We start from the raw sequence: 26,658 nt of genomic DNA, 5'->3' as shown, positions 1-26,658 counted from the left end.
GCAGGTCGGTTCTATGGAGATTTCTCTTTTGATTTGACTTCTCCCCCACCTTTTTTTTTTTTTTTTTCCTTCTTGCTTTTATCAACCGGCTGCGCATCTCTTTCCTTGTTATAGTTTCATTACATCCGTTTTCTTTTTAATACGACCTATACGCGTTCGTATACGTGCGTGAATTGCCGTGAGTGTAGGACCAATTGTTTCGTGACATCATCATTTTTGTTCTCCATTTGTTCCTGAGCTGAACGCGGGACTCGTGAACGGGTGTTTCAGTGTGCTGTAATAGCCTCGCCAGAGATTGTTTCAATTTGTTGGACACCTTGCCTGCACGTTCATAGTGTCAACTGGCAGTACCTCATTTTTCAAAACAACTATATGTCTAAAAAGCAGTTGCACCTGTTGCCAAAACAATAACACGCACAGCCGTTGGAAGCCAAACAATACACCGACTGTTTGTTTTCAAATTTCCTGTGCAGATTCGATGCGTTTTTGAACTACGTCCGTGTCATAAAAAAACAAAAAAACAAAACAATAAAGAACATTTAAATTACGTCGCAGTGACATCACGTATCAAGGTGAATCCGGCCCCAGTTCAAAATCAACTTAACCTCCGTAAGTGATTTTCTTTGCTTAATTTTTCTTTTTTCTTATTTCTTTTTCATTGGCACAACATGAGAAGTGAGAGAAAACGATACTCTGCATACCCTGGGTAACATTCAAAACGATGAATCAAAGCCTTGACAAGTTTTCCTTGTCAACGCACCAGACTTTGTTCTCACGCTTTTTTTCTTTCTTGCAAGGGCGACGTTTCACGTTATTTTTCGAATGCCAGTGAGCCCATAGATTGTGTGGCTGTTATTGGCCTAGCCACTGAAACCGCTCCTTATTCAGTTGACATTCGAGACTTTTATTTGTCTTTGTTTCTCCCCTTTTTTTTTTTAAACGAAAATGGAGGGGGGTTTTGATGGTGGAATTCTTGCGGGGTCGCAATCATTTCTTGCTAGAAATACGAGTAACGCGTCAACCCTCTCAACTCTCTTTTATCTTCTTGTTACCATCGATAATCGAGAAAACGTTCAAAAAGTCGACAACTATACAACAGGGAAAGTTAACAATCGAGAACCCCTCGAAAACGAAACATTTAACTATTTTTCAAATTCTATATTGCGATGAAAATGAATGAAGCAAAAAAAAATTAAATGAAAAGGATTTTTACTCATATTCTTTTTTTTTATTCTTAGTCATCCGCAATTTAGGTTTTATATTTCAAGCTTAAATTAAACATCGCCTCTCCTCTCTATAGTATCCGAATTTTTTAATATGAAATAAAAAGAAAAAACATACACGTAGGATTTAAAAAAAAAAGGAAACTATTGTATCCAAGAAGCGAACATAATCGGACCCCCCAATTTCCAATTCCCCCCCAACATCACCCTTGCAACCTAATAATGGATCAATCATTGAAGAGTCACGAACACGTTGACATTTATGACGCCCAACAGTATATCCCCAGAAGTGGAGGGGTAGCCAAACACACACACAAAAAAAAAGCATCCGTTAAACCGAAGAAGCTTGAAACCTCTTCTTTTTTTTTCTTTTTTTTTTGACACAATACCCTTTCTCTATATATAATATCAGAGATTTAACACGGACTATTGTATGCGCAGCCCACCGATGACGACGCGCAGCACTTCGAATAAAAAAAAAAATATATATATTTCTAACCCCTCCGTGTTACTTTGTGTAACTCCGGCCCCGTATCTAAAGAAAGCCACAATAGCCCTTTTTTAAAGGGTATATATATATATATATATATTTTTTTTTTTTTTTTCACTTGACTTGCGTGTGTGCGACATTATATACAAACTGACGCTAGTAGCTATTTCCCATGTCGATATTCGAACCACCTTTTCTAATATCTAAAAGTCATGAGGCATTATATCATTTCTAAATTTTCAATCCGCTATTGTTATTGAACTCGCGTGTAGATTAGTAACGGCTTGATGCGACGAAAGGCCTTTATTTCTAAACCCCCATACGTTCTCCCCCTTCTTTATTTTTCACGGTGGCAAGTCACTGACGTCGATGTGCAAATATGAAGGATGAGTTGGTATTCATCATCACAGTTCGATTGGATACATACTGTATATGTATCTTAAAAAAAAAAGAATAACATTTCAAGGGTATAGACAAAGCGTGAAACGTTTGGCTATTTTGGGGGTCTAAAATAGGCCATTTACCGTAGACCGACTGGACATCATTGTGCGCTGTGCAAGTGACAAGAAAATGAGAAAGAACGGGGGGGTGGGGAAGTCGTTGGTTCTGTCATCGGAAACAATATTGTGGCAAACCATTTGAGACACTTGAAAAGAACGGTGGATTTGCGAGTGGGGGGTTGATGCTGGACGGACTTTCAGAGGCCATCATTAGGCCCTTCGCCACGAAAAAAACCTAGTAACTATAGAACTAGTGACGTTGGCGAGAAAGGATAAACAGAGGACGAGAGAGAGAGAACAAGCTACTTGCTGATGACAGCTCCAATATGACCGTCCAGTCTACACAAAAGCTGCACGAGTCAAAGCCAAAAACACACACACACACATACATACACATAGAAAAGAAATAAAAGGTTCGGATAGTTCGCGTTCGGTTTGTATCACTTTATTACGTTGTATTTCCTTTCTTTTCTTTCTTTTTTTTTATATATATCAGAGAGTGTGGAATAGAAGTGGCTGTCAGTGACATGAACTTAAGCAACAACAACAAAAAAAAAAAGAGTTGTCAAATGAGTTTCTCGTCGCTGACCGCCTTGGTTGATCGTTACAAAAGGGCTCGTTCAATCGCCAACTGAAATCGAGTCACGCGTGATACTCATTTGAAAACTATCTCTTGTTTTATGACAAAGCATTTCTTTTTCCATCGTCGTAATTCCCCAAATGTGAGCACAATGAATTATTGGTAGACAAACAAAAGACTCTGAGAGGCGATAAGAATCTGCTGCTCCTCGTAAAGCCGTCAACGTGATACTGAACACGTTCGTGCCATCCGACACCTTCAACCCTCTGAATTGAATCATTCTCTTTTTCTTTTAAAATCTCACCCTGCCTGTATTAGATGCAAATGCTTCGTTCCACTGTCCCCTTTCGCATAGGACTACACTCTGCCAATCAATTTTTGAATTTCGTTACGCATCTTCGTGTAACATCTCCGTTCCACATGATAATGCAAGCTGCAGTCAACCCCAGTTTGGATCTTTATTATACCACGAATAGAAATGCGCACTGCAATAATGTGCGGGTTTTGATATACAAAAAAAAAAATGAAAGGCAAATATTTTTTCGATAGAAAATAAAAAAAAAAAAGGGGCTAAAAAACTTGGTATACAAGCAACGACTATGGAGATGGGGCACGATTGGGTTGTGTGTGTAGTTTGTGGATGAAACCAAAGAGCCATAGGTCAAGACCTTGTCGGTCTTGATTTGTTGGCAGCGCATGCCCTTCTTCTTTTGGCCCGGCTTGCACCACATATCCTTGTACTCTATACGAATTGAGCGCGTGTAATAAAGACGAAGAGAAAAGAGAAAAAAAAAAAAAAAAAAAAGGGATGGAACAAAATAGCCATGGCTTTCATCACTGGCCAGGATTTCGAGTGCTTGTTTGACTGCTCGATTCCCCGGGCTTTTTCTTTTTTGTGTGTGTGTAACATTTCACAACGATTTTCAAATTTTTATTTTGTTTGGTGGCTTTTTGCGTTCCTTTCCAAGAATCAAAAGAAAGAAGATAAGTCTTTTATTTCATTTTTTTTCTTCTTCTTTTCTTCGAATGGGTTGGCCATTCTCTCGTCTCCCACCAATAGGATTTCTGAAAGTCATCACAGCGGCACTTATCTACAAGGAGAAAAAAAAAAAAAATAAAATAAAATGCGTCCCTGAGAACCCATAGTTATAGACGTAATCATAAAAGGGCTGGCGTTCTTCTTTTGCAATCTCAAATTCCAAAAACGACCATTTGCTTGTTTCTTTTCATTTCCATCGCAGCAAAATGTTGGACATTTATTTCATCCTTACCCCGTTCTTTTTCAATTTGGATCTGCCCTCATTTATAGAGTCTTCTTCTTTTTTTTAAGGAAGACAATGTCGTGTGATTCAGGGGAAAATAAAAGCGTGTCTAGACTGGTCTGAAAAAAAAAAAAAAAAAAAAAAAAAAAGATTATTGGTATAAGGGTGGGCGTCGGCTGTTTGGATCTCAGCGACGTCAAAAGGAAGTTGGCGTCATATTTCAATGGCGTACACAGAGAACGTCTAGCATTGGCTTGCTCAGTATAAAAAAAAAAAAGGAACCCGGTAGATAGGAATAGCTTTCCCTGGTTTTCGCTTTTATTTGTTTATATACGATGCGCGAAGGATTCAAAGTTTTTCTTTGAGTTTTCGCCTCTTGTGTTCTCCTCTTTGTTTCCTTGTTCCTTACGTTTTTCTCCGTTCGCCATCAACTAATCTGATGGTCAATTGTCCAATGTTCGATATAAGACTACCAATAAAAAATACAATGCCATGAAAATAGAACCCTCGCATGGCTGAAAACAAGACAGGTGCGCAACGTCGTGTAAATTGCAATCCATCGGTTATACGAAAAGGTCCAGTAAAATCGAGCAGCTGCACGTTTCTATTTTCCAAATCGGTTCATCTTTTTTATTTTGTCATGTCAGCGGCGGTCAGAAGAGTTTTCTGGATTAACCAATCCAAAGAAAAGCCTTTTTTCTTTACGAATTCGCTAACCGCTTCGCTTGCAATTGGGTAGACGCCGCACAGAGTATCCAACAGTACACAAAGAAAAGAACTTTTTTTTATCGAAACCAGATTGCTGATAACATTCTTCTCGTTCAAATCAATCGGCTTTGGCGCATCTTTTTTATTGAGATTCTTCATTTTATACCAACAAGATAAGGCGTCTTCGGTTTTCATCTGTCTATTGATGTGGAAAGACTGGCAACACAGGGACAAAACAACAACAACAAAAAGGAAAAGAAAAGATGCAAGCAGAAATGAAACCCAACACCCGAGCGCATCTTCCCTTTGGATTGGGCTCTACACAAAAAAAAAAAAAATATTGGCAATTGCAGCAATGTTGCGCTTGCTGAGTCAGACAATGACACGTCCGATAAAAGCGGAATCTTTTCTCTTCGTTGCCACTTTTTTCTTTTTTTTTTTTTTAAAGAAATATAGCGCCGAAGCGTGTAACTCATAGTGTGTGGATGTATCCGCACGAAGACGTTTTTATTTGTATGAAATCAAACAGGAAGCAGCAGCCAATAATGAATAAAAAAAAAAAAAAAAGAAAAGCCGAACGTCGGCTGCGATTACGACAGAAAGACTTGTCTAAAAAAAAAAAAAAGGCTATAAGAATTCATGCGTGTGAAGGATATAGGCTACATCATTCACATCGTGTGGTTGTTGGGGAGTGGGGGAAAGCAAAGAGTAAAAGATGGAGGGGGTGTAGGTTTAAATTTATTGTTTTTGGGTTGAAATAGAGCTGATACAAGCATCTTCTCGCTCCTTGGCGCGAGAAGAATGGCATGCTGGAACTATTAGACGGCCAGCGGTCAGTACATCATCGGCCAATCGAGCGTATCTACTAGACGAGCATCACGCCGTATACTTTTTCTTCCTCCATTGAAATTCTTTTTATATTTTTCTTCGCTTCTTTTGATTCTATGACGATCCCAATTTTTTGTTTTTCTCTGCTCTGTTTTTCATTTCTTTTGGATCTGTTATTTTGTTTGGTTTTTTTTTTTTTTCTTCTTCTATAGTTCAACATGAAAATGATACAGGACGAGCAACGATGCATTGGCACAATAGCGACCATTCGCCTTGAATTGGCTGCAACTGTCATTCTGCGGTTTTAATGACAAGTGCAGACTTCTCTCCTAACTGTCTCGCATACTTTTGTTTGTTCGACGTTCTTTCCCAAACGTTTGGCCGCGTCTACACAGTTTACACTGTGTCATTATAAATAGGCCAACAGCTATAGAACAGTACACCCAAATAATATACACACGCACACGCGCGCACTCTATAAATCCATTCATTTAAATCGCTTCATCCTCTACTCGTGATGGTCTTGAAACAAAGAGTCACAATCAGCTTTCTTATACGCATTCATTTTGATGAACAGCGGAGAACGACTGATGATCATTTTGCCCTCTCTCTTTGGATGAATAGCCGCCTTCCGCTCACAAGCGCATACATTATAGACCTTATACATACAAACAGTTTGTTTGCCTTTTTATTATTTATTTTCACACGTGTACCAAAATCGGTACAGTCCTACCGCTAATGAAAACCCGAAGCAAACGCACCAGCCGATGGGATGAAAAATAGGATAGAACCGTTGATGATGATGACCATGAAGAAAGGCAACTGGCTGCTGATGTATGGAGAATCACACATCTGTATATGGTTTAGAGTAAACTATATAGAGCTACATACAGAACGATATAGAAAACAAAAACCCCGACTTTTTATTTTTTTTTCTTCTTTCCCTTTCCTGTTTGCAGCCGCAACGGAAGCCCCGCTGTGTGCAATGGGGAAAGAGAATTCCGGCTGGTGAGGAAGCAAACACCACATAGTCTTTTCTTATGGGTTGGAGGGAGGCTGTGTGTGTGTGTGTGTGCTGACTGCAAGGGTCTCTTTTTTTTTCTTTGAAAAAGAGAGTCGACGTCTATTTACTGCGTAGCCCGGTTAAAACTCTCGAGATGCGGTCTTGTTCACGTCATCCTCAGAAAACAAGTCTCAGCTTCCCTCTTTTCTCTTGGCGTTGCGTCTTGACAAGCGGCTAACGAGTTTGCCGTCACTCGATGAAAAGGACCAACGCCATATTATTATTTTTTTTTTTTTGCGTGTGTGTGTGTGTGTGTGTGTGGGCTTTTGTTTTGCTATGTCTTATAATCTTCTCTCTCTTCCTTGCGATTTGCTACGTACGTTTCGCTATTACTCGATTCTTTTCTTGCTTCTTCATCAACTTCGTTCGCCAGTAATCAACGGATAAGAATCCCGCGGGGAGAGAAGCACCAAAAGAAAATCATAAGAAAGGCACAGTCGCTGTCTATAATAATAAAAAAAGAGGTAGAAACAAAAAGAAAAAGAGGGGGACAACATCCCTCATGAAATGTCCGTCCTACATCTGACGTTCTAATAATTCACAAAAACCGCCGGCCTTAAGCATTTACTTTCTTCGCTTGAAACGTTTTTCTTTCGTTCACGTCGGCAAAAAGCATCAACAAATTGAGGTAAGAATCAAAAGAGACGATTCACAAGTGGAAATGAATAGAGCACGCCCACCTCTCCCCCCGCCCCATTGAATAGTAGACCGCTTCTGCCTTTCCGTGTCCTCACAACTTCTTGTTCTTGCCTACATTCTTCTTAATTTCTGCGGTTCACATTTGCAAAAGTGTCTTTTCATCGTAGCCGAGTTTTAAATTATCCTTTCTCTTTTCCTCGTACTGGAGGCTGATGGAACTCACGATACGTACAGCCCAACTTTCGGTGTAAAACTCGAGGAGGTATTAAACACAAAGTGCGGGTACATTCAGATAGGCTCTCTGCAAAGAGATGCAAACTGAACATTTCTAGGGAAGGACTAGTCCGACCTTTTTTTTTTTACTCCGAGTTCATCACCATCGTTAGAACAGATATGGTGCTGGAGCAATAAGCAATATAATAATTTCCAAAAAGGGCAAGCTAAATATAGATTGAATGACTGATTGACTCGCTAGACAACACGTTCCCCGAAAGCAAAGAGTATTTGTCAGTTAGGCTCGTTATTTTTGAAGGGAAAAACGGTGCAGTTGAGAAAAAAAAAAGGAGAGGAAAGACAAGGGCAAATAACAAGAGGAGAAATATTAGACAAGTCAGGAAAAGAAAAACACAAAGACGCCAAAAACAGAAATGCCAAAGACCCTCTGTCACGCGCACACAGATCCCAAAGATCCCCCCTCCCCCCGCCTATTATTTTCACTTCATAGACACATACATATTTTTTTTTTTTTTACCGTCATATTTTCTCTTTCCCCACCTTTCTTTTTCTTTTCTAAGATAGCCAATCGGATTCTAATATATTCACGAAGAACGGACGATTACTTGTCCTCTTTGTCTTGCTTGCAACGTCGTTTGCTTTTTGCTTCTGGAAGACGGTACAAAACATTGTACTACAGCACAAAGAGTAGAAGGGAAATGAACAAATGTGAAACGTACATCTCAGAAGAAAAACGCTGTCTTGATTAATTGAGCGCTAGCATTATACCAGCTGTTGTGTCTGTGTGTCTGTACGGCAAACGTGTGGTGGGCGCATGACAAATAGGCATAGTTCCATCAGCAGTCGTTCGACTTTCCAAAAAGCTGCTGCTTTGCCAGGACCTGAACGAAGAGAACTCGAAAAAGATCATTTATTCTTTCGCACAAGGCACATGGCGTTTTTCGAGACAGCTGATTTCTCTCTGAAGACCAATTTCTTTTTTCTTTTTTTTTGTCTTATGACTGCCATCCTTCGTTTGGTTTTTTAAAAGTATCTTTTCGCATCCCTCTCTGCGTTAGTTCGACACTGTTTGCGAGGCGCGATTGTTTGTAGAGCCAACTTTTTTCGAAGTCAAAGATGATTATAGACAATTGCGTGGAGAAGAACAGTCTCGTGCTGGACCCAATGACACGATTGTTTGGTTGTTATCGCTACGCTACGCGCTGTTTACAGTTTGACTTGCCCCCCCCCCCCCCCTCTCTCTCTCTCTCTCTCTCTCTCTCTCTCTCGCCAATGTTATTTCTTGTGTCTCTAGCGGTACTTGTCCAAAGTTGCGGCCATCTTTTCTCTTTTTTATTGGCTGTCGATGTAGTCTACACACGAAATGCTTTGATAGGTTCAGCTGTTGTTTTGGCAGGGGCACGCTCGTGTTGTAGTATTTCACGTGTTCCGCAATTTGCGCGACGTTTGTTTGTCTTCGAACCATCGGTTTACTAGACCGAGTACAAGACACTTCGTTTGGAACACTGTCGTTTTTTATTTTGTCCATTTTTTTTTTTACATGCGTTGTTGGTAATTGAAATTTATCTTGTCTGCATGGCAACTTGATTTCAATCAGATCACGAAGATGAACGACAATCTTCATCACAGCCAATTGTCCGACACATCCAGCCACAACGGCAGCAGTTACGACAGTCTGGAACTAGAGAAAATGAATCCACTAGGAGAACTGAATTTCTTCTTCGGCGAACGATCCACCGGCAACGGCCAGCAACAGCGTTCGCAACACAATCATCAACAACCTGGCAAACGATCGATGGACGACGTTCTGAAGAAACTCTCATCCAAGATGCACATCAGCCATTCGCCAGTCGATGAAATGGATCCTTTCAATAAAGACAGGTATATACAGTACATGCATTCCGTAATTCAAATGCCCCACACAAACGAATCTAGTTGTTGCAAATCCGTTGAAATTCGAGAATCCATTTTCCCTCGTATTACACGTATTGAAACAGAGCGCTTTGAATAGCAACGTAGCAAAAGGGCTGCAATGAAAGCGCCTCGGAACCAATCGCACAGTGTACATGAACGTCATGGCTATTAGCTATATAAACTCTATATAGAACTAGATGTACATACACAAAACAAATCGGATATCCAGCAGGCATAAACCGGGGGTAAACAGTGGCCTGTATTGTTGTAAAGGCATCAATGATTAGCGTACGTGGTTTTCAACGACAACTTGTAAGATTAAATGCTCGTGAAACGATGCGGTCGGTATTCGTATCAAGTGCGGAAAGTAGGATAATAAATATATAGACAGCTATACGCTAGGTAGACACACATTCAATGGAGTCTAATTTCAATCTTGTTACATTTTTTTTTCTAGGTCAGGGCATTCGAATCAATCCGGCTCAGGCGGAATGCATCGCTCGTCTACTGAGAGCGGCAACAGTAGCGCAGCTGGTAGCCATGCGCAAGAAACCGGCTCGCTATTGGACGTTCTATCCGGCGAATCTCTGACGGAAAAGGAGCGCCGCCTGTCCGAGACGATCGCCGAATTACAGAAATTGCGCGAGCAGATGATCGCCCAGCGCAGCGGAAGCAGCAGCAGCGATTACACAGACAAAGTACGTCAAATCCAAATTTCGTACACAAACAATAATAATATTTAGCTTTCGATTGATGACGATTAATTAATAACCTACGAAATTTGCGCACGACACACGAAGCTTCGGATTGATTAAAGCCCATAAAAACAAAACGTTATGCGGCTCTTTGTCGCATTTGAAAACAAACCCATTTTGCAACAAGATGTAGATAAAGCAGAGTTTAAAAAATGTCTATTTAAGAAAAAACAAAACAAGAATGATCCCCTTTGAAGACCAAAAAGAAAAACGAATATATCAAAGTCCGCGAATGAAACAATTAGAAAATAAGGAGACAAAGATGAAGAAGCGGCTATACGATGCAAGCGGCGATGGTATTTGATGATGACGAACACACGGCCGAGGCTTTTGTAGTTTTCGAGAGGATGGCTTCGCCGCTAGTCTAATGAGCTGTTTCTAGTTGATATTCTATAGGGAGCGATAGATGAATATGTATACTCTTGTATATTTATATATATGAACACACACACACGGTAAACCACAAAGCCTTCTTCTTTGCGCGCACCCCCTCCGTTATTTTGCTTTGAATTGTCATATGCAAATGGCTGCTTCTATTTATACCGGCTATTTTCTTTTGTGTTTGTTATCCGATTATTTCGGTTTGTTCTCTTATCTTATCCAACTTCACAATGTCCTTTCGTGGTTTGCACATCACACTGCGGAAACTAAAGTTACACGTAGTGAGGCCAATTCGTACGAATTAAATAGGACAAACAAGAAAATGAAATTAGATTACGACTATTCACCTAAATTAAACAATATCCATTGAATAGTTAAACATCCGATGTGAATTTCGCTTAATTTCCCTATCTGAACTTCTACCCTGTTTTTTTGTTTTTTTTTTAAATATATATTTCATTCTCTCTTCTCGTGTAATGCCAGCCAATGGCGTCTCACAAAAAAAAAGGAAAGAAAGATGAATAGAAATTGGCACTTGTTTCACCAACGTTGTGGAAGTTTTGCTCTATACATGCGGTCTGCAACTAATTAGTTCAAAGCGGTCGATGTAATTAGCTCCAACCGATTCTACACGCTCAATTCACTTCATCCCTCCCAGCCCTCCTGGCGTGTGCCTGTGAACAACCCTCTTATTAACTCTATATATACAAGCTACTTATACATTGGTTTACAGAAGACATCTTGACTTCTAATGGCACATCATTCTGACGTGTTTCTAGTCCTCTCTTGTTTCAACAGCCACGAAAGTTCGATGCAATAAAGGACACACATCCGCCTCGTTGGCTATTACACAGAAAGATTCTCCCCCCCCCCCCCTGTTTTTCTTCTTTTCTTCTTAATTGTGCAAACTTACCTATTGAGATCGTGCCGTTTTTACTCTTTTTCATAGACGAGCCATTTAGTAATGCACACAAACCCAATCGAAAGTTGGTTTGATCTACAGGAACGGAGAGAGGGGCGGCCATTGATAGGAAACTTGAACTTAGACTAACTTTACAGCTGGTTTTCCTTCTTTTTACACTTGCACACATCGCGTTTCGCGCTGTTGTGAACATTCATACCTAAAGATACACTGTCATTAAGCTAATGAACTAATTGATGCCCTTGCGGTGTTGAAATCAATGGATCCCGAACACACACAGCGTCTTCTTCACAAAGTCCTCGAGTGTACAGTATCTCCAACCCTTCTCGAAATATTCAGAGCCAATTGGCCATCCCCCACTTCTTCCGAGTGTTCAATCTTTTCATTTGAAAGAATGAAACTTTACTCAAACGTAATAACACTCTAACTGAAAAATTAACAATTTTACACGACCAAAGTCCACAGCGTCGTTGGCCAAAACAAAATCCCAACTTTTGCCACATGCTATTTGTTTTGTTTATGATATTTTGTCGAGAACAGAGCACAGCAAGAACAGAGAAAACATGACAGCGCGGAACAGAGCCGCCCTTTTTTTTGCTTGTGTGTTTACGTCACATAACAGCTGGCATTACTTACCAATCTTGCCCCATCATTCCGAGCTGTGGTGGTCGCCCTAAAGGTTTTTCTTTTTGTTCTGGCTTTCGTTTGTTTGACAAAAAGAACAAGCAATCGACGCAAAACAAACCCTTGGAGATGTAGAAACATCGATAGAACAGTAGACTTCTCGTACGAGGCCCATGAGAAAGAAAATATTGAACAGCGCAGCGGAACAGATATCGACGGAAGTTCGGAACTGGCGAACGTTTCCTTTTAAGCTTTTGCGCAATTGACTGTATGAGAGACGCAAGGCAAGCTGCTTTCCGTGTATAGCGTTTCTCAAATAAAAAAAAAATCAGTTGGGGTGGAAACAAAAATGTCTCTTAACAAACGTTTGGCCTCCACAAATCGTTTTTGACAGCCTTTTCAATCCTTCGGTTCCGGTTTCCAACTTTTTTTTTTCGGCATCGTTTTTCCCCTCTTCCTTATGTCTCTCTCTTTCTCTATTTTTCCTTCCTCATATAGCCACTTTATATCCTGGCCGTACCAACAACAGCCGGTTTGAAAACGCTGTCGTGCCCCGTCCAATTGATTGAACACCACCGCATATGGCAAAGCTACCACCAAAGCTCTCGCCACATTAGACACCAACAATTCATTACCATAAAGAAAAAGAAGAAGAGCACAGATATATCCTCCCTTTTTTTTTTACACATTTCGCCTCTCTTCACGTTGCGGTATAACGTTTGTCCTACAACCGTACACCGCCGTTCTTTGTTGTATATACATCCCGTATTAGATAAACTGTGTGGGTGTAGGAACGGAAGTCATCCATACAGCGTCTTCGCAGAGACGGTGTGTGAGAGCAAGAAACAGTCGATAGTTTAACGAGGGGGTCTATTGACTTTAGATCTAAATGGCTTTGCTCCCTGTTTTTTTTTTGTTGTTTTGCCTCCCCCTCAAGAAAAAGAGGGGGATGACATCGAGTGTCAAAACCGTAAACCCCCTTTTAAAGCTCGTGAAAAATGATCTGAAAATAAGGAAGGAAACAAACAACGGAACACTCGTCGCTGTCGATAACTAGGGCAATTAAACTGAATCAACATCGAAGAGTAACCTTTGCAAAGAATATTTCCTGAAAATGATGGTTTAAAAAAGAAAAAATGCAACAGTTGCGCACATCTCATCCGTGTGGCACGTATTACACGTGCTGCTGGGGCTCCAGAGGCGCGAACTTATGACTGATGGGCTGGTTGTTTGTGTGTCGGGCATGTTTGCCATCATCGGAAAGAGGTAGACAGAGAGCGAGAGAAAGATATGGAGTCGCGTTATATTTACTGACGTGACTTCTCGCATCACACACAACGAGGCAAAACAACAACGGGACCTGGCCCGTGACACCCGCCCAAGCTGTTCATTAAAGCATTCTTCCTCCCGGGTGCCACCCTCCGCAGAGCTGCTGCACATCCTGTTGTCTGTCACAATTCATATTTCAAAGAGGAGGAAAAAAGAAAGAAAAAAAGACAACGATATGAGCGCCCCTTATACTCAAGCCGCTCGTTATGACCCTCTTTTCTGTCCCGACGTTCTCGGCTAGACAAAAACCTGCTCATATGTGTGTGTGTGCATATATATATATATATACACAAAAAATATATGGATACTTTGGACTCAATCTTTCTTGTGTATGCGTGTGATAATGTCCTTTTCTTCCTTCTCGCGACGTATTCACATGGCACCAAAAATATCTTGGACGTCTAACAAGTGAAGCTTCTACTATACCTGGAACTGGGAATCCTTCATTGTTAAATAGAAAAGCACAACGGGGCTAATGTCTTTTTCGCAGTCTCAAAATAGCAAAGATACAAAGGAACGTAACAAGCGTCTGTCTTGTCCAACCGAAGCTTATGAAGCAAAAAAATCATAGCGCAAAAGCCAACTCGCAATCGTTTTGGCCAGACGGTTTCATCTATTCCAACACGTCCAGTGAATGCAATTTCTAACGTTGAAGGTTTTAGAATCGATAAGGCAGGAGCCAATACGATGATATGGCGCTACTGTTTTGTTTCGAAATACTAAACCAACAAGCTGTTGATACATACCTGACAAACAATTAGAACTCGAGGCAGGTATAGTGTCTGCTAATAGCCAGATTTGTTTGCCTTCTCCTCTACATCGGCCACAAATGTTTACAGAAGAGTGCATTGAAACAATAGTAGTTAAATCGAGAGCCAAACATCGAACAAGATTTCCCTTTTCTCGATCGCTGTTTTAATTACTAAACTAAAGAAAAATAAAAGGCTCATTTGAACACAGTGCTCTTTTGACGCTGTTAAACACATGCTCACCGCCTGATGAATATTTTCTATAAAGAGAACAACAAGTTAACAAGAGACGGCGTCTAGTCCCAAAAGGAGAAGCGTCAAATGATGGAACGGAAAGAAAAGGGGTAAACAAAAAAATCTTACGTGATCTTTGACCTAAAGGAGAATGTCCTAGTTTCCGGTAGTTCCCTTCAACTCGTTATTTTCCCCTCAAAATTCATCACTTATCCATTTGCAAGTATGTCCCCCCCCCCCTTACTCTAACGAAACGTCAACGATCCCATCGTCTAGATAACATTCGTGGATGTTGCTATCATTTTCTTTGATTCATTTTGGGGAACGAAACAAGTGCTGGCTCTATCGTGACGTTCCTAATTGGCGAACGTCACAGCGTTTGGCTATGAGAACGTGTTTATTGGCGTCGATAAATAGCCCCGGATGGGATTGTTTACACAAGTTTAGACTAGCCAGTCAGTGAAGGTTTTTTTCTTGCTCGTGGTCTAAAGAAGGCGAGCAAAAGAAAAGCGCAACAGAAACACAAGACACAGCAGCAGGCCCAGTCGATGGTGATCGGAAAGCAAATGAAACAACATCAGAAACAGAAAGAGAGTGTTAAAAATGTCTCGGAAAACTTGCAGCAACTCGGCTGTCCAGGGGCTTTTGTGGTTCGACTTGTTTGTTCTGTATAAAGTTTTTTCGGCTACGTCAGTACGCAAGAGAGGGGAAGTTGTTTCAAAGGAGCTATAGTTTTTACAGACCTTTTCGAAAAACTATGCTGTATTTGTTGGCTGTCTGGCCTTTTGCACTGGCTCTGTCCTGTCCAGCCATGTGGCACAAATAATGTGTCGGACGTCATCATTGCAGCTCACCACTGAACCTCAACACATTCCCACTTGCACAGTCTTTTCTTTTTCTCTTTTACAATCCCCAATCAACCCACCAACACCATCGTCTTCTCCGCAAGACAAAACAAGAGAGTCGTGCCTGTGTTTTCTAACCATGTATATACATTTGTTGTAAGAAAGAGAGGATGTAAAGAAAAAACAAAACATCTAAGAACTTTGTCCGGTCCATATAGTTCCTCTTGTTTACACGCATATTGCCCTACAGCTTTTGTATGTAAAAAAAAAAAAAAAAAAAAGATCTAGAGTCTATTTTTCCATTCGTTACGTCTCTATAGTCTTCCCTCTTCAGCGTATCCAGACGTATATAGAAGGTGTAGTAGATACGAACTATGATAGAGGTCTGTGTCATCAAAAGAAATGCTCCCGGTGGGACATCACTCCGCCTTCTAAATATACATAACCTTTCCAGTTGATATGCGTATATCTATTCGACTCGTTGCTTCCAATCACGTCACAATGTGTCTACAAAGACGCACTGCCGTAAGGTCGATCTCCATACACTACACCGTAAATTACGCGCTCTATTGGCTTGACTTGGGGTCTTCAAGCCAAGCTTGAAATTTCAAAAAAACAAACAAAAAACAATAGGTTATTTAAAATTGCACGGACGAAGAGCCGTTGGCTGGTGAAATTTGACGTTTAAAAAAAAAAAAAGGCCAATTTCCTCAGGACCAACAACGCCCTCATCGCCCACTAACACATAAGGGCATCTCTCTTGATCACTAAGGAATATGTAAAAACGTCGCGCTTTACCGTGGGAGGTTGTGCGCACGTCAGCTAAAAATAAAAAAAAAATGAAATTTAAAAATCTCCATATTTTCGTCACACTCTTTTTTTTTCGGGTTGCCCCCTCTTGTGTTGCCCTTTTTTTTGTGTGTATAAGTACGTCCCTTGTTCCGGACAACGGAGCTCGGATGACAAGCCATGTGACATCTTTTCTCTCGTTTCTGTTCAAGAAACAGATACAGTCTGTGCTGTTTCAAGGCACAATTCTGAGCCAAAACAATTGTTGGCTAGCAGATTTTTTTCAGTTTTCACGGTATACGTGCAACGGTTGAACGATGGGGATGGCAAACAAAAGATCTTTTTCTTTTTTCTTTCTCCAAATCTAAGCGTGAATCACGTGTGCGCGTGACAGGGTCTTGTCAAAGAGAAGAAAAGACAGGCTTGCAGCCAAGGCGACCGAACGTACGACACGTTCCGTGAAATTTGAAATGTAGGACAAAAAAGAATAGAAGGCCGGGTGGAGTGACATGAAACACACGCCAAATAGACAACGAATAAATTTAAAAAAAAAAGAAACAAATAAAAATGGAAACTCATGCGTGCTATAGCCCAATGCTTATCCATTCATTGATTCATTTCCCTCTTGTTGGAAAGGGGGTGGGGGCTGCACATTTGTCTTGCCGTTTCTTCTTCTTCTTTCTGTCGATGAAAGATCATTCCTTCATGTGGACGTTCGTTGCTGTACTCTCATTTCCAGCAACAATTCTTTATGTGGCTTATGGAGAGGCACTAGTACAACCAGTGAGGTAACACGATACCCACCAACTGCTGATTGCTCTTGCTCGAGTTTTGTCTGGGAAAAGAAAAAAAAAAGAAAAAACATAACGGGGTGAATTTTCCCAGACATATCATGTCATGTAGTGCAGTCGTACTCTGTCACCCAAGCTTTCCATAGACCTACATACGATCCGCGCGTAGGAGCATCAAATCTGCTTTTGCAATCAGTTCTTGGAACCGTGACTGTTATCAAAACTAGTTCATTAAAATTGATTCAGACTAAATTCGGTTTTGTTGTTGGATTAACAAAAGATGGACATCCTTGGTCCGAGAAAGTTTGCCTTGCCAAAGTGTTCTTACACGCGTTTGTTTCTTCCGCCATTTGTTTGTTTTCAAAACGTTCGTCATTCATCGGATAGCGCGCGATCGATCGTCTTCCCCCCGTTTTGCCATAATGATTTTCCTCGACGGGAAGTTTGACAACTGCCAACGGGTCGTCGGTTCGTACGAAGAACAGGACTCAACCGGAAGTTGTCCGAATTGTTCCTCCCTATCTTCCAACACCCCGTTTTTCCCAATTCAAAGCCCATTGGTTGCCAGTTGCCGCAAACTTGCGCGGGCTAACAAATTCCGTAATAATCTGGCCATATTTCTTTCAACACTGTACAACTTATATATACACACATACACGAAACCTTCTCCTCCCCCTATCCCCCCCCCCAAAAAAAAAAAAAATGTTTTTAACTCGTTGACTTTGAAAGCCACGTCTTTGTGCCGTCCAGTGTCCAGATGGAAAACAGAACGGCCCTTTGTTTCTGATGCCTGAAAAAATGTAAGCCCCATACGAGAAAGCGTTGTTCGAATTAGGCCGTCTGCAGCATCATTTCTAATAAATTTCATTCGATCCAATTAAAAATGGGGAAACGGGAGGCGAAGGGAAGTGGAACATTCTCTTTATTTTCAACGGTGCATTTTGTTGTATCTTGTGTTGTCAAATTGCCTTGTTATTTCTTGTTGAGTAACGGCGCTCTCATGTCTCACAGCATAATACCGCACGTATATTCCTCATATAGCATCCGTCACCAACCGCACAGGGACACTTAACACCGGAAACGGACATTTTTTATTTTTGTGTGTGTGTGTATGTATATCCTCGACGCGGTACATTCAGAAAGACATCCAATAAGAACGGGCACATACGAAGTTCGGCTTTTGTTCCCACTTCGCGTCTCCAAAACGACCTGGTAGACGTTTGAAATAAAGAAAAACGATTAAAAAGCGTCACATTTCTTTTTTTTTTTTTTTTTTGCTCCGTTTTCTGTTCTCATTTTCTCTTATTTTGATGATTTAGGTTTATGATTGTTTTGCATGGGTCTCATCTGCAGTGTCGGCTCAGCCCTGTCTCCCTTTTTGTTTTTATGATTCCTCCTTTTTTTTATGTTTACGGTAAAACAGACGAGTGTGGCGTCTGCGCATATAATTGCCTCTCTTGCCCCACCAAACGATGCGAAACCTATCCGTCATCACGCTGGCGCTATAGTCCTTGAATATCATTGGCTTTTTTATCCTAAGGTGGCCGCTTATTCTACGCACGCGTTCTCTCTTTTAACAAAATATTAAAAACTCTGTCATCGCTACTTCTCAGCTGTTCTCTCCGCTAAGACAACGATCATCTCTATATAGCCTTTCATTTCTTTTTAAAGAACAACATCCGCTCATTGGCCGGCAAAAATCGCTAAAAATAAATCATTATTTCAGTAGCCCGTATTCCGTTTAAAAAGGACGCGTCCATTTTCATAGGGCATCGTCTAATGACCACCGTTAAAAACGGCTGAACGCGAATGATACAAAAACACTCCCGGATTCTTTTTTAAGAAAAATCATCGGGAAATGTTAATAATTACGGACAGAGATCCAACGACAGCTTACTGATGAAAAAGTTGGCGTCAATAGGAAAAACGATTGAACGCGCTTCGCAAATGCTGATGTGTCTATTTATAATGCATGGGCAGAGGAAAAAAATAAAATAAAAATAAATGCAGTTATTCTGGTTGAAAATGAAAAAGGTTATCGGACGACATAAGCGAGATTCTATATTTAGACAGTGGGCTATTGAAGAAAGATGCTGATGAAGGATCGTTTATTGCAGCGAAAGTTGTATCAGTATATATATAAACACAAGAGTATGTTCATTCGTAACGCTTGCCAATGCACATGAATGACTGCCGCTTTGTTTTTTGTTTACTTTCCAAATGTGTCGCTGGAATTATCAAGCGAAACATTTCGATGCATGTTCATGTGCGTTATCGAAAATGGATCCAGATTAACTTTGAATAATCAGCAAAGTGAAAATTGCGGACAGTTCGGGAGCAATGGTCGATGGGATATTCGCTAGTTGAGGCTATGAATGAAATGCAATAACACGAGATTTGCGTGTCTGTGTGTTTTTTTAAATGAATGTTTCACGAGTCAATGTGAACCGTAACGTTAGTTCATTATCAAACTGCACGAGCAGTACATTTCGTGATTGCTCTCCAATGCGATCATCTTTTAAAATGTGGACACCATAAGAAACAAATCCGAAAGAGTTCGATGATGTGATATGATCTGAAAAATTTGGAAGCAATAAGAACGTCCCAACTAATGACCTCGTTTAGCTCTCCATTGACCACTATAGTACCATGGAAGATGCAGAAATATAAGGCAGTAAAATGCTCGCGTGATTGGGTAAACTTTCAATATGCATAGCTCGACACGGAAAACATGAGTCTTTCATCCTATGTTTAGATGTCTGGATGTATCTCTCTTCGGTCCGGCTCCTTGTTTTCTCTTTTCCCTCCAACGACTGTATAATGTAAACAAATTTTTCGTGCGAGTTTTGTTTTCCACTAACTACAACAGAAAAAAAAATGGAAAGGCACGAGAAAGACTGGGGGGTTACAAAAGGCCACCAAAATGGAAATGATGAAACCCACTGTCAGCTGATCTGCTCGGCCACCGCAGTTCAGCGCAGTTCAACAGATAATCTCTCGTTCTTTTCTCTTTCTTTTCCAGTATTTTCTTCCCCTGTTTTCGATATCGTCATGTCTGGCTGTGTTCTACCATCTCGGATTTCAGCTCTCTTTCTTTTTTCCTCCCCAAGTTCCAGCGTCATTTTGTTTGCGCTTTTGAAGTCTCGGTCGCGGTTCGTTTACACGATCCGATAATCTCATTCTTTTCGTTTTTAATTCTCATCTCCTCTGGATTTGTTTAACTGGCCAGCGTAACGTTTTCTGTTCTTGTGAGGCCGTGCTTATAAAAATGTCTGTAAAGGCACAACAAACAAGATAGCGAGATGCGTTTCCCCCCACTAGTCCAAACAAACACACAACAAATAGGAAAACAAAAGAAGACCTCTGTCCACTAGCCATCATAAAACGTTATCCGTTCATCAACTGTTCTGACCTACGAGTGTTTCAACAAATGCCGCTTTTATGTTCATCAGACAAAACACATAAAACATGCAGAGCCGGGGATTTCTTTTTAGTTTATTATCAAATATGTTGGGGCAAACTTGCCTTTCGAAAACTGCCACGCACAGACTTGTCCTTTGACGACAAACAATTCCGAGAACAAGAAAATCAGTAGACTAAGCAAAACGTTCTTTCATTTCTTGCGTGACGCAATTATTCCGGGAATCGTAATGAACAGAGGAAAAAGGGTTGAACTTTTATTGCTCGTAACATCCAATCTCGAAAGTTCTTAATACGGTCTTACCATATCGAATAGGAAACAAACGAAGAACTAAAAAGATTCTTGATCAATATGCTATTCCATCTTCCACAGGCTATTCATTCGTCCCCGGTTGTTATCGCTATCCCTTTAGACACACACATAGGCTGATGTACGTAACGATCTCTTCCTTGACCGAGGCACTTAAGTTCCATTAAGACGAGGAGAGCTGTCGAAAGAATACGAAAACTGTTGCGCACTTTCTGATCGTCTGTTAACGCAACGACATGTCATCATGATCGAGTGACCTCTAATTGAAGTGCATTGCATGTAGCTCATGTTATCCCCCCCCCCCCTCCTGCCTTATCCTCAAAATGCGCTAATCGATCATCATATCGAACAAAAGATGTGACTACACATTCCGGTCAGGCCTGTCCAGTTACATTTCCAATTTTAACCAACGGCTCTGTTTCGTATCCATAACATTTAGAATATTGAAATCTCCCGCTTGTCTGAATGGCAGCCATTTTGCTGAATTCTTAACCATAACATTTGCAATTGCTTTTGTTTTTTCCCAAAATCTCTTGACTTTGTATGAGATCCTTTTTCTTCTCTACCCCTTTCTTTTCCATCGTTCTGCGAGTCGATGGGTCTCCAAGAAAGAATGGACTTGGCTAGTTGTGTGTATTGGACTGATTCGAAACACATGTGTTATATCAGTTCCTAAGTCGTGGGAAAAGCCACCCTCGCTTCTGTTTGCTTTGGGTGTTTCTTTTCACCCTCTTGTATTCCGGAGGGGGGAGGACTCAAGTGCCCTGGCATTCTTTCGTTGTTTTGTCCTTTTTCTTTTTCACGTCGACCGATGTGGTCGAACATTTCATTCTTCGACATGGGTATTGTTTGAACGCGCGTGTTAAATCAAAGTTTTTTCAAAGTTCAAACGATTTTGCGTCCATCGAAGCGCTCCAATCAAAAACATTAAATGAAAATGAAGTTGTTCTAAATTTGAAACTACGAATTTTGAGAAGGAAAAGGGCAATCGAGAAAATGAAAAGGGTCAACGAATCGGATGCAGTTCAATTCGATGACGTTTGCATAAACGCGCATGCACGCACACGAACGCCCACGCTAAGAATCTTTATTAATAGAATCCACTTGTGTCTTAATTTTGTGTGCGCATCCTATTTTGGTCTTGCGTTCTATGACGCTTTCCCTCTTTTGCCCCCGTTGTTGTTTGTGTTCGTTCAAATTATACCTTCTCGTCCCAATCCCGTTGTTGTTCATAGGTCTTTAGCTTCGTAAAAGAAGGAAACAGTTAAGAACATAGGGAGGAGCGGGGGAAGGGCACTGCGTATACAATTAGTTACGTCGAACGTACCCGAAGTCTTTGACAGTAACGCCCCTGTCGCCACCAACGATTTCGACCTTATCACATCAAATGGTTACCTACCTTTTTATGCAAATCAGCGACCTTCGGTGTTTTCCTTAGCCGAGGTTTTGAAACAGTCAGGGTGCTAGACCTTCATTTTCTAAAGTTAGGGGTAGGGTTTGAAAAACGAAATTTAAATATCGAGGGATAGGAAAAGCATTGACGAATGAGAAAAACCAATGCAAATTTGAATCTACTTAGCTCATGAATAAAGGGAGGGAACTCAGAAGGGTTTCTGAGCTCACCTTTCTTCATTTATTCTTTAGCCTCTCATATGAGATGACGTCTCCTTTTGCCACTCGTCCCATACTTTCTAGTTCTCCATCTTTATTCTCGTTTTGTTCTTCCATATAATTATTACATTTGCGACTGTTTGGATTAAAATGTAATTAATTTTACGTGTCACTCATGCATCTAACTTAGTTTACTCCTTTTCGTCACGATAGGCTGGCCATAATAACCAACAGCAGCAACAACAGCAATCGTCACATCACAATAACGGACCAACTGCCATTGAAATTGCAGCGGCCACATCGAAAAACAACGCCGACATGCAGCAGTTCCAAGAGCTCCAGCAACAGATTGAGCTGCAACGCTTACAGCAGAGCCAGCAAATGTTCCTACAGCAGCAGCGACTCCAGGAGATCCAGGTAGACATTTCTGGCAGAATTAATTGTTGAACAAGTTGTTAAAAGTCGAACTTCTTTGAGTGCCCATTTTTAATGATAACTAATGAAAAAAAAATTCATTTAATTTAAGGCCCAGGTACTTTCGCAGTATGGCAATAAAGCCCTGAGCCTTGCTGCTGCTGGCGTGCCACCTCTGATGCTACTGCCCTATCTGGAATCTCTGCGTAATCTGCAAGGACATCATGCTGGCATGCAGGGATTTCAATCAAACCCACTAGGAAATTCGCAATCTGGCTCTGGCCATTCGTTCACAGGCCTGCATTCAGCAATGTCTCCTTTAACACAGAATTTTCTCGCTTCGCCCTCTGGTTTACCTTGTTCATCCACCGTTACCTCCAAAGGCTCTCCGTCAACTCCAGTTACATCCATGGTATCTAAACAATGTTTCGCAAATTGCGCACAGTCTTTTTCATACGAAGAATTTTGGAACAGGCTTCGAGTTGGGGGTTGTCTCCAATGGCACAAAAGTTTTTGCCTTCACCAGTAAGGCGGAGCGCAACGCCTGAGCAGCCGAATAGCAAACCAGCAAATGAAGGACCTGCTCTGTCATCTTCAAATGCCCCGTCAGCCACAAAAAAGCAACGTGGAAATCGAGAAGGTGATGGACCTCTTAATCTGAGCAAGACGAAAGGTGTGTAGTTAAACACAATTCTTTTTTATATTCATTGAAACATGTATCATGTTTGCTACAGGACAAGGAGGTAGTCCGACTCCACCTAGCACTCCGTCTTCGACCCCTACGCCGTTGACCTCTACAGTTTCATTGACGTCGTCACGCCCTTTCCCAGGACAGAACCACATGATGCACGGATCGGGACTACTCTTTCCTAGCCATTTTCTTCCTTACCCATCGATGCCACCTCACTTAAGTGCCATGAGTTTCACAGGTAAGGCTTACGAAAGCAAAAACTTTGTCTTATTTTGCGATTTTACCTCATCAACTGAACATTTTATTGACGTAGGATATTAAACCTGTCAGTCTAATACATTAAACTTTGTTTTTATAGGTAGTAAAATGGGATTCAATGCACCAACAGCTGTAGGCATGGGAACTAACGATCGTATCCTAGGATCAGACAAACATCCTGGAGCCATGAGCAGCAGCAACGGTGGGGAGTTAAATGGTCCGTTTCCAACAATGCCCTTCTTTCTACCTACACTGAATGGTGCCGGCCTACCAAACATGGCCAACGCGGGAGCTATGGCATCTTCCGGCGAAGGATCGCAATCTTCAGAACCTACAGGAAAACAACAGCGCGATGGAAGCTCGTCTAATCGCAACAGTAAGTTCATAATTAAGACCATAATACAAACCCAATAAACAAATGGAACTCGTAATGTTACTATGACAACCAACGACGAAACATTTTAACTAAAAATTTCTTAAATTTGAGTAGCTAAAATGTACGGTGCTAAAATAATACGCCAAAGTCGCAGAGATCCAGAAGGAAAACCACATATTAAACGGCCGATGAATGCATTCATGGTCTGGGCTAAAGACGAGCGAAGAAAGATTTTAAAGGCTTGTCCGGATATGCACAATTCCAACATTTCCAAAATACTCGGTAAAAGAAAACAAATCATTTGTTCCAGGCTATTTATAACTTATACTAACCGTCAATAATCCGATTACAGGTGCTCGTTGGAAAGCCATGTCGAATGCCGACAAACAGCCGTTCTACGAAGAACAATCCCGACTATCAAAGGTGCACATGGAGAAGCACCCCGACTACCGTTATCGACCACGGCCCAAGCGTACGTGTATTGTTGATGGTAAGAAATTGAGGATCTCCGAGTACAAGGCACTGATGAAGCAACGTCGCCAAGAGATGCGCCAGATGTGGTGTCGCGATGGCGTCAATCCGGCTGCCATGGGACTGAATGGAGCTGGACCTTCATCTAAAGATCGTTCGTCTAAAAATGGAGAAGACGACGACAAAAACACAACAAACTCGTCGATCTCTGATTCTGATGATGAATTAGACGCTGCTGATGACAGTTTAGATATGAATTTCTCTGGAGGAGAACACGATGAAACTGGCCATCATGGCGATTACATCAGCTATCATGCTGCATCTCTTTTCAATCCAACCGGATCATCTTCTCTGGCCAGTGAGAGGATATCGTTTAATAGTTAAACAACTCTTTTCGTGTTAAAGTGTTTTGCTTGTTTGAGAAACAATATCCCAAAACATAATTTCAATATGTCACCAAGGTGATTTGAAAATTCGGTTGCTTCATTGCGGTTATCGTACGGCGCATTTACGGCGTTCTATTTAGGCTGGTGTTCCAAATTCATGGAAGGCATTGTTTTGGGCGACAAACGATGGAGAACAGGTTATGTGTACGTTTAATGGAGATCCCGGAAGAGATGTGCTACAGGTCTCTACTACAATAGCGGAGGTAATTCAAATCTTAAAATAATAGATCGTTAATCGGATGGTATGACATCTGAAATGATTGCAACTACTCAAATGTTGGCCGGTTGAAATTAGCGAAATTTCTTCATAAGCTCCCACCTCCTTTGGTCTTACTTTGAAGACAAAGCAAATCACCCTGTTATCTACCCAACGGCTGTGAATTGCTTTAATAAGCGTTTCGTAAATCAAGGGAAAATCCCATAATAACATTAGTTTATTTGTAAACAAAAGTTATGTCGGTGCTCTCGTATATTGTTTGTCGATTGTTAAAAAACATCAGAAGAAAAAAAAGACTAAAAAAAAACGAATTATATCTTTGGTCCAAATGATTCTAATTGTGTGTAACTGTTGTTATATGGTTGTACTGTAAGATTTTCTTTCTTAAGTTGAATTTCCAACAATGGTTGTTTAGTCTTCAGTGGAACTGAGCGAGAGAGAAGAAGGAGCTTAGCAAAAGGTGTCTACGGTGCTATCATACCTATACATAATGACTATCTTCATTTGGCTAAAATAGTGTGTAAAAATGGCGCTCAATAACTTTGCATTGTTGTAACATTAACCCAAAAAAAAAACAGACGTGAAGTAGAATGCCGTGATAGTTGACATCAAATACTTGCAACCCCAACGGAGAGAAGAAAGACGAGAAAGAGTTTCATTGTTTATTTGTTTAGCTTAAAAAAAAAGTCCTAGATTTGATGAGTTTTTCTCCTAATTGATTTATTATTGATAGTTCGTTACAATTTCTTCTCCCCCATCCTGTCCATTTAATTGTTAATATTTTGAACGATTTTGTCGTTTCACATTTTGAACAGTACACTTTCACCAAATTCTCAGTGAAAAAAAAAAACAAAAAACATATGCCAATCCCATTTATCTCTTTTTTAATGTTTTCTTTAAGTGGCCCATTTACAATTTCACGAATTTATCCCATTTTTTTTTCCTTGTTATTGTCAAGGGTTTTATTGTATGTGTATACGCATTTTACGGTAAATTTTCTTGGTAGCTTAGATTTGTGTTGACTGGAAATACACTTTGCACCCTATCTCTCTCTCCTTGTTCAGTTCATCTACGTTGCTGGACACGTACGTCGCAATGGTCCGTCATCGTTAGGTTGGGAATCAAACGTCCTGTTGGGTCTAACTGCGGATGTCTCGGAGTAGGACTAACGGATTCTCAGTGTAATGCAAATGCCCTTTTTGTCGAGACGGATATCAGTGCGGGCGACGATGATCATCAAGCGTTTGTGCCAGTAAGTTTGGCTTGCCATAAATTGAAAGGAAGCGGAAGAAAGGACGTAGGGGAGGAGACGATGGATCGGAAAGCAATTCTCAAGTATACGTTGTTAACGATGGAGGGGAGGAGACAAGGTCTTTAACCAAATCGTAACAGAAGGCGTTTTCACTACTTCAACATTTGTCAATGTTTTCCCTTTCTCGTGTCTACAAGGCTCGTAAAGAACAGCTCACTGCAAACGGGGATACTCAGAGAGAAAGGGAGAAAGGAAAACAAAAGGGGAGAATGAAGAAAGAAACTTTGAAACGTCTTGATGTTTGCCATAATTTCTCATTGTTGAAAGTCATT

The 26,658-nt window shown here is 40.9% G+C and overlaps 1 protein-coding gene across 2 annotated transcripts; it reads left to right on the top strand.

Annotated features, from left to right (window-relative positions):
* On the top strand, positions 1–26,119 carry LOC130703991 (transcription factor Sox-6-like). Of its 2 annotated transcripts, none has more exons than XM_059496579.1 (10): positions 1–609; positions 9,125–9,408; positions 9,899–10,139; positions 22,415–22,618; positions 22,728–23,027; positions 23,090–23,288; positions 23,350–23,544; positions 23,728–23,940; positions 24,055–24,222; positions 24,293–26,119. In XM_059496579.1, the coding sequence occupies exons 2-10, from the start codon at positions 9,134–9,136 to the stop codon at positions 24,793–24,795; spliced, it is 2,298 nt and encodes a 765-aa protein (XP_059352562.1). In that variant the 5' UTR covers positions 1–609; positions 9,125–9,133; the 3' UTR covers positions 24,796–26,119. The 2 variants fall into 2 exon arrangements, with proteins under 2 accessions (XP_059352562.1, XP_057381445.1); XM_057525462.2 differs by having other exon boundaries at positions 3–609; positions 23,665–23,940.
* The last annotated feature ends 539 nt before the right edge of the window (positions 26,120–26,658 follow it).

The sequence above is a fragment of the Daphnia carinata genome, chromosome 8 (assembly GCF_022539665.2).
Source record: "Daphnia carinata strain CSIRO-1 chromosome 8, CSIRO_AGI_Dcar_HiC_V3, whole genome shotgun sequence".
NCBI classification, from domain to species: Eukaryota; Metazoa; Arthropoda; class Branchiopoda; order Diplostraca; family Daphniidae; genus Daphnia; species Daphnia carinata.
This window is presented reverse-complemented; position numbering and strand designations above follow the sequence as displayed.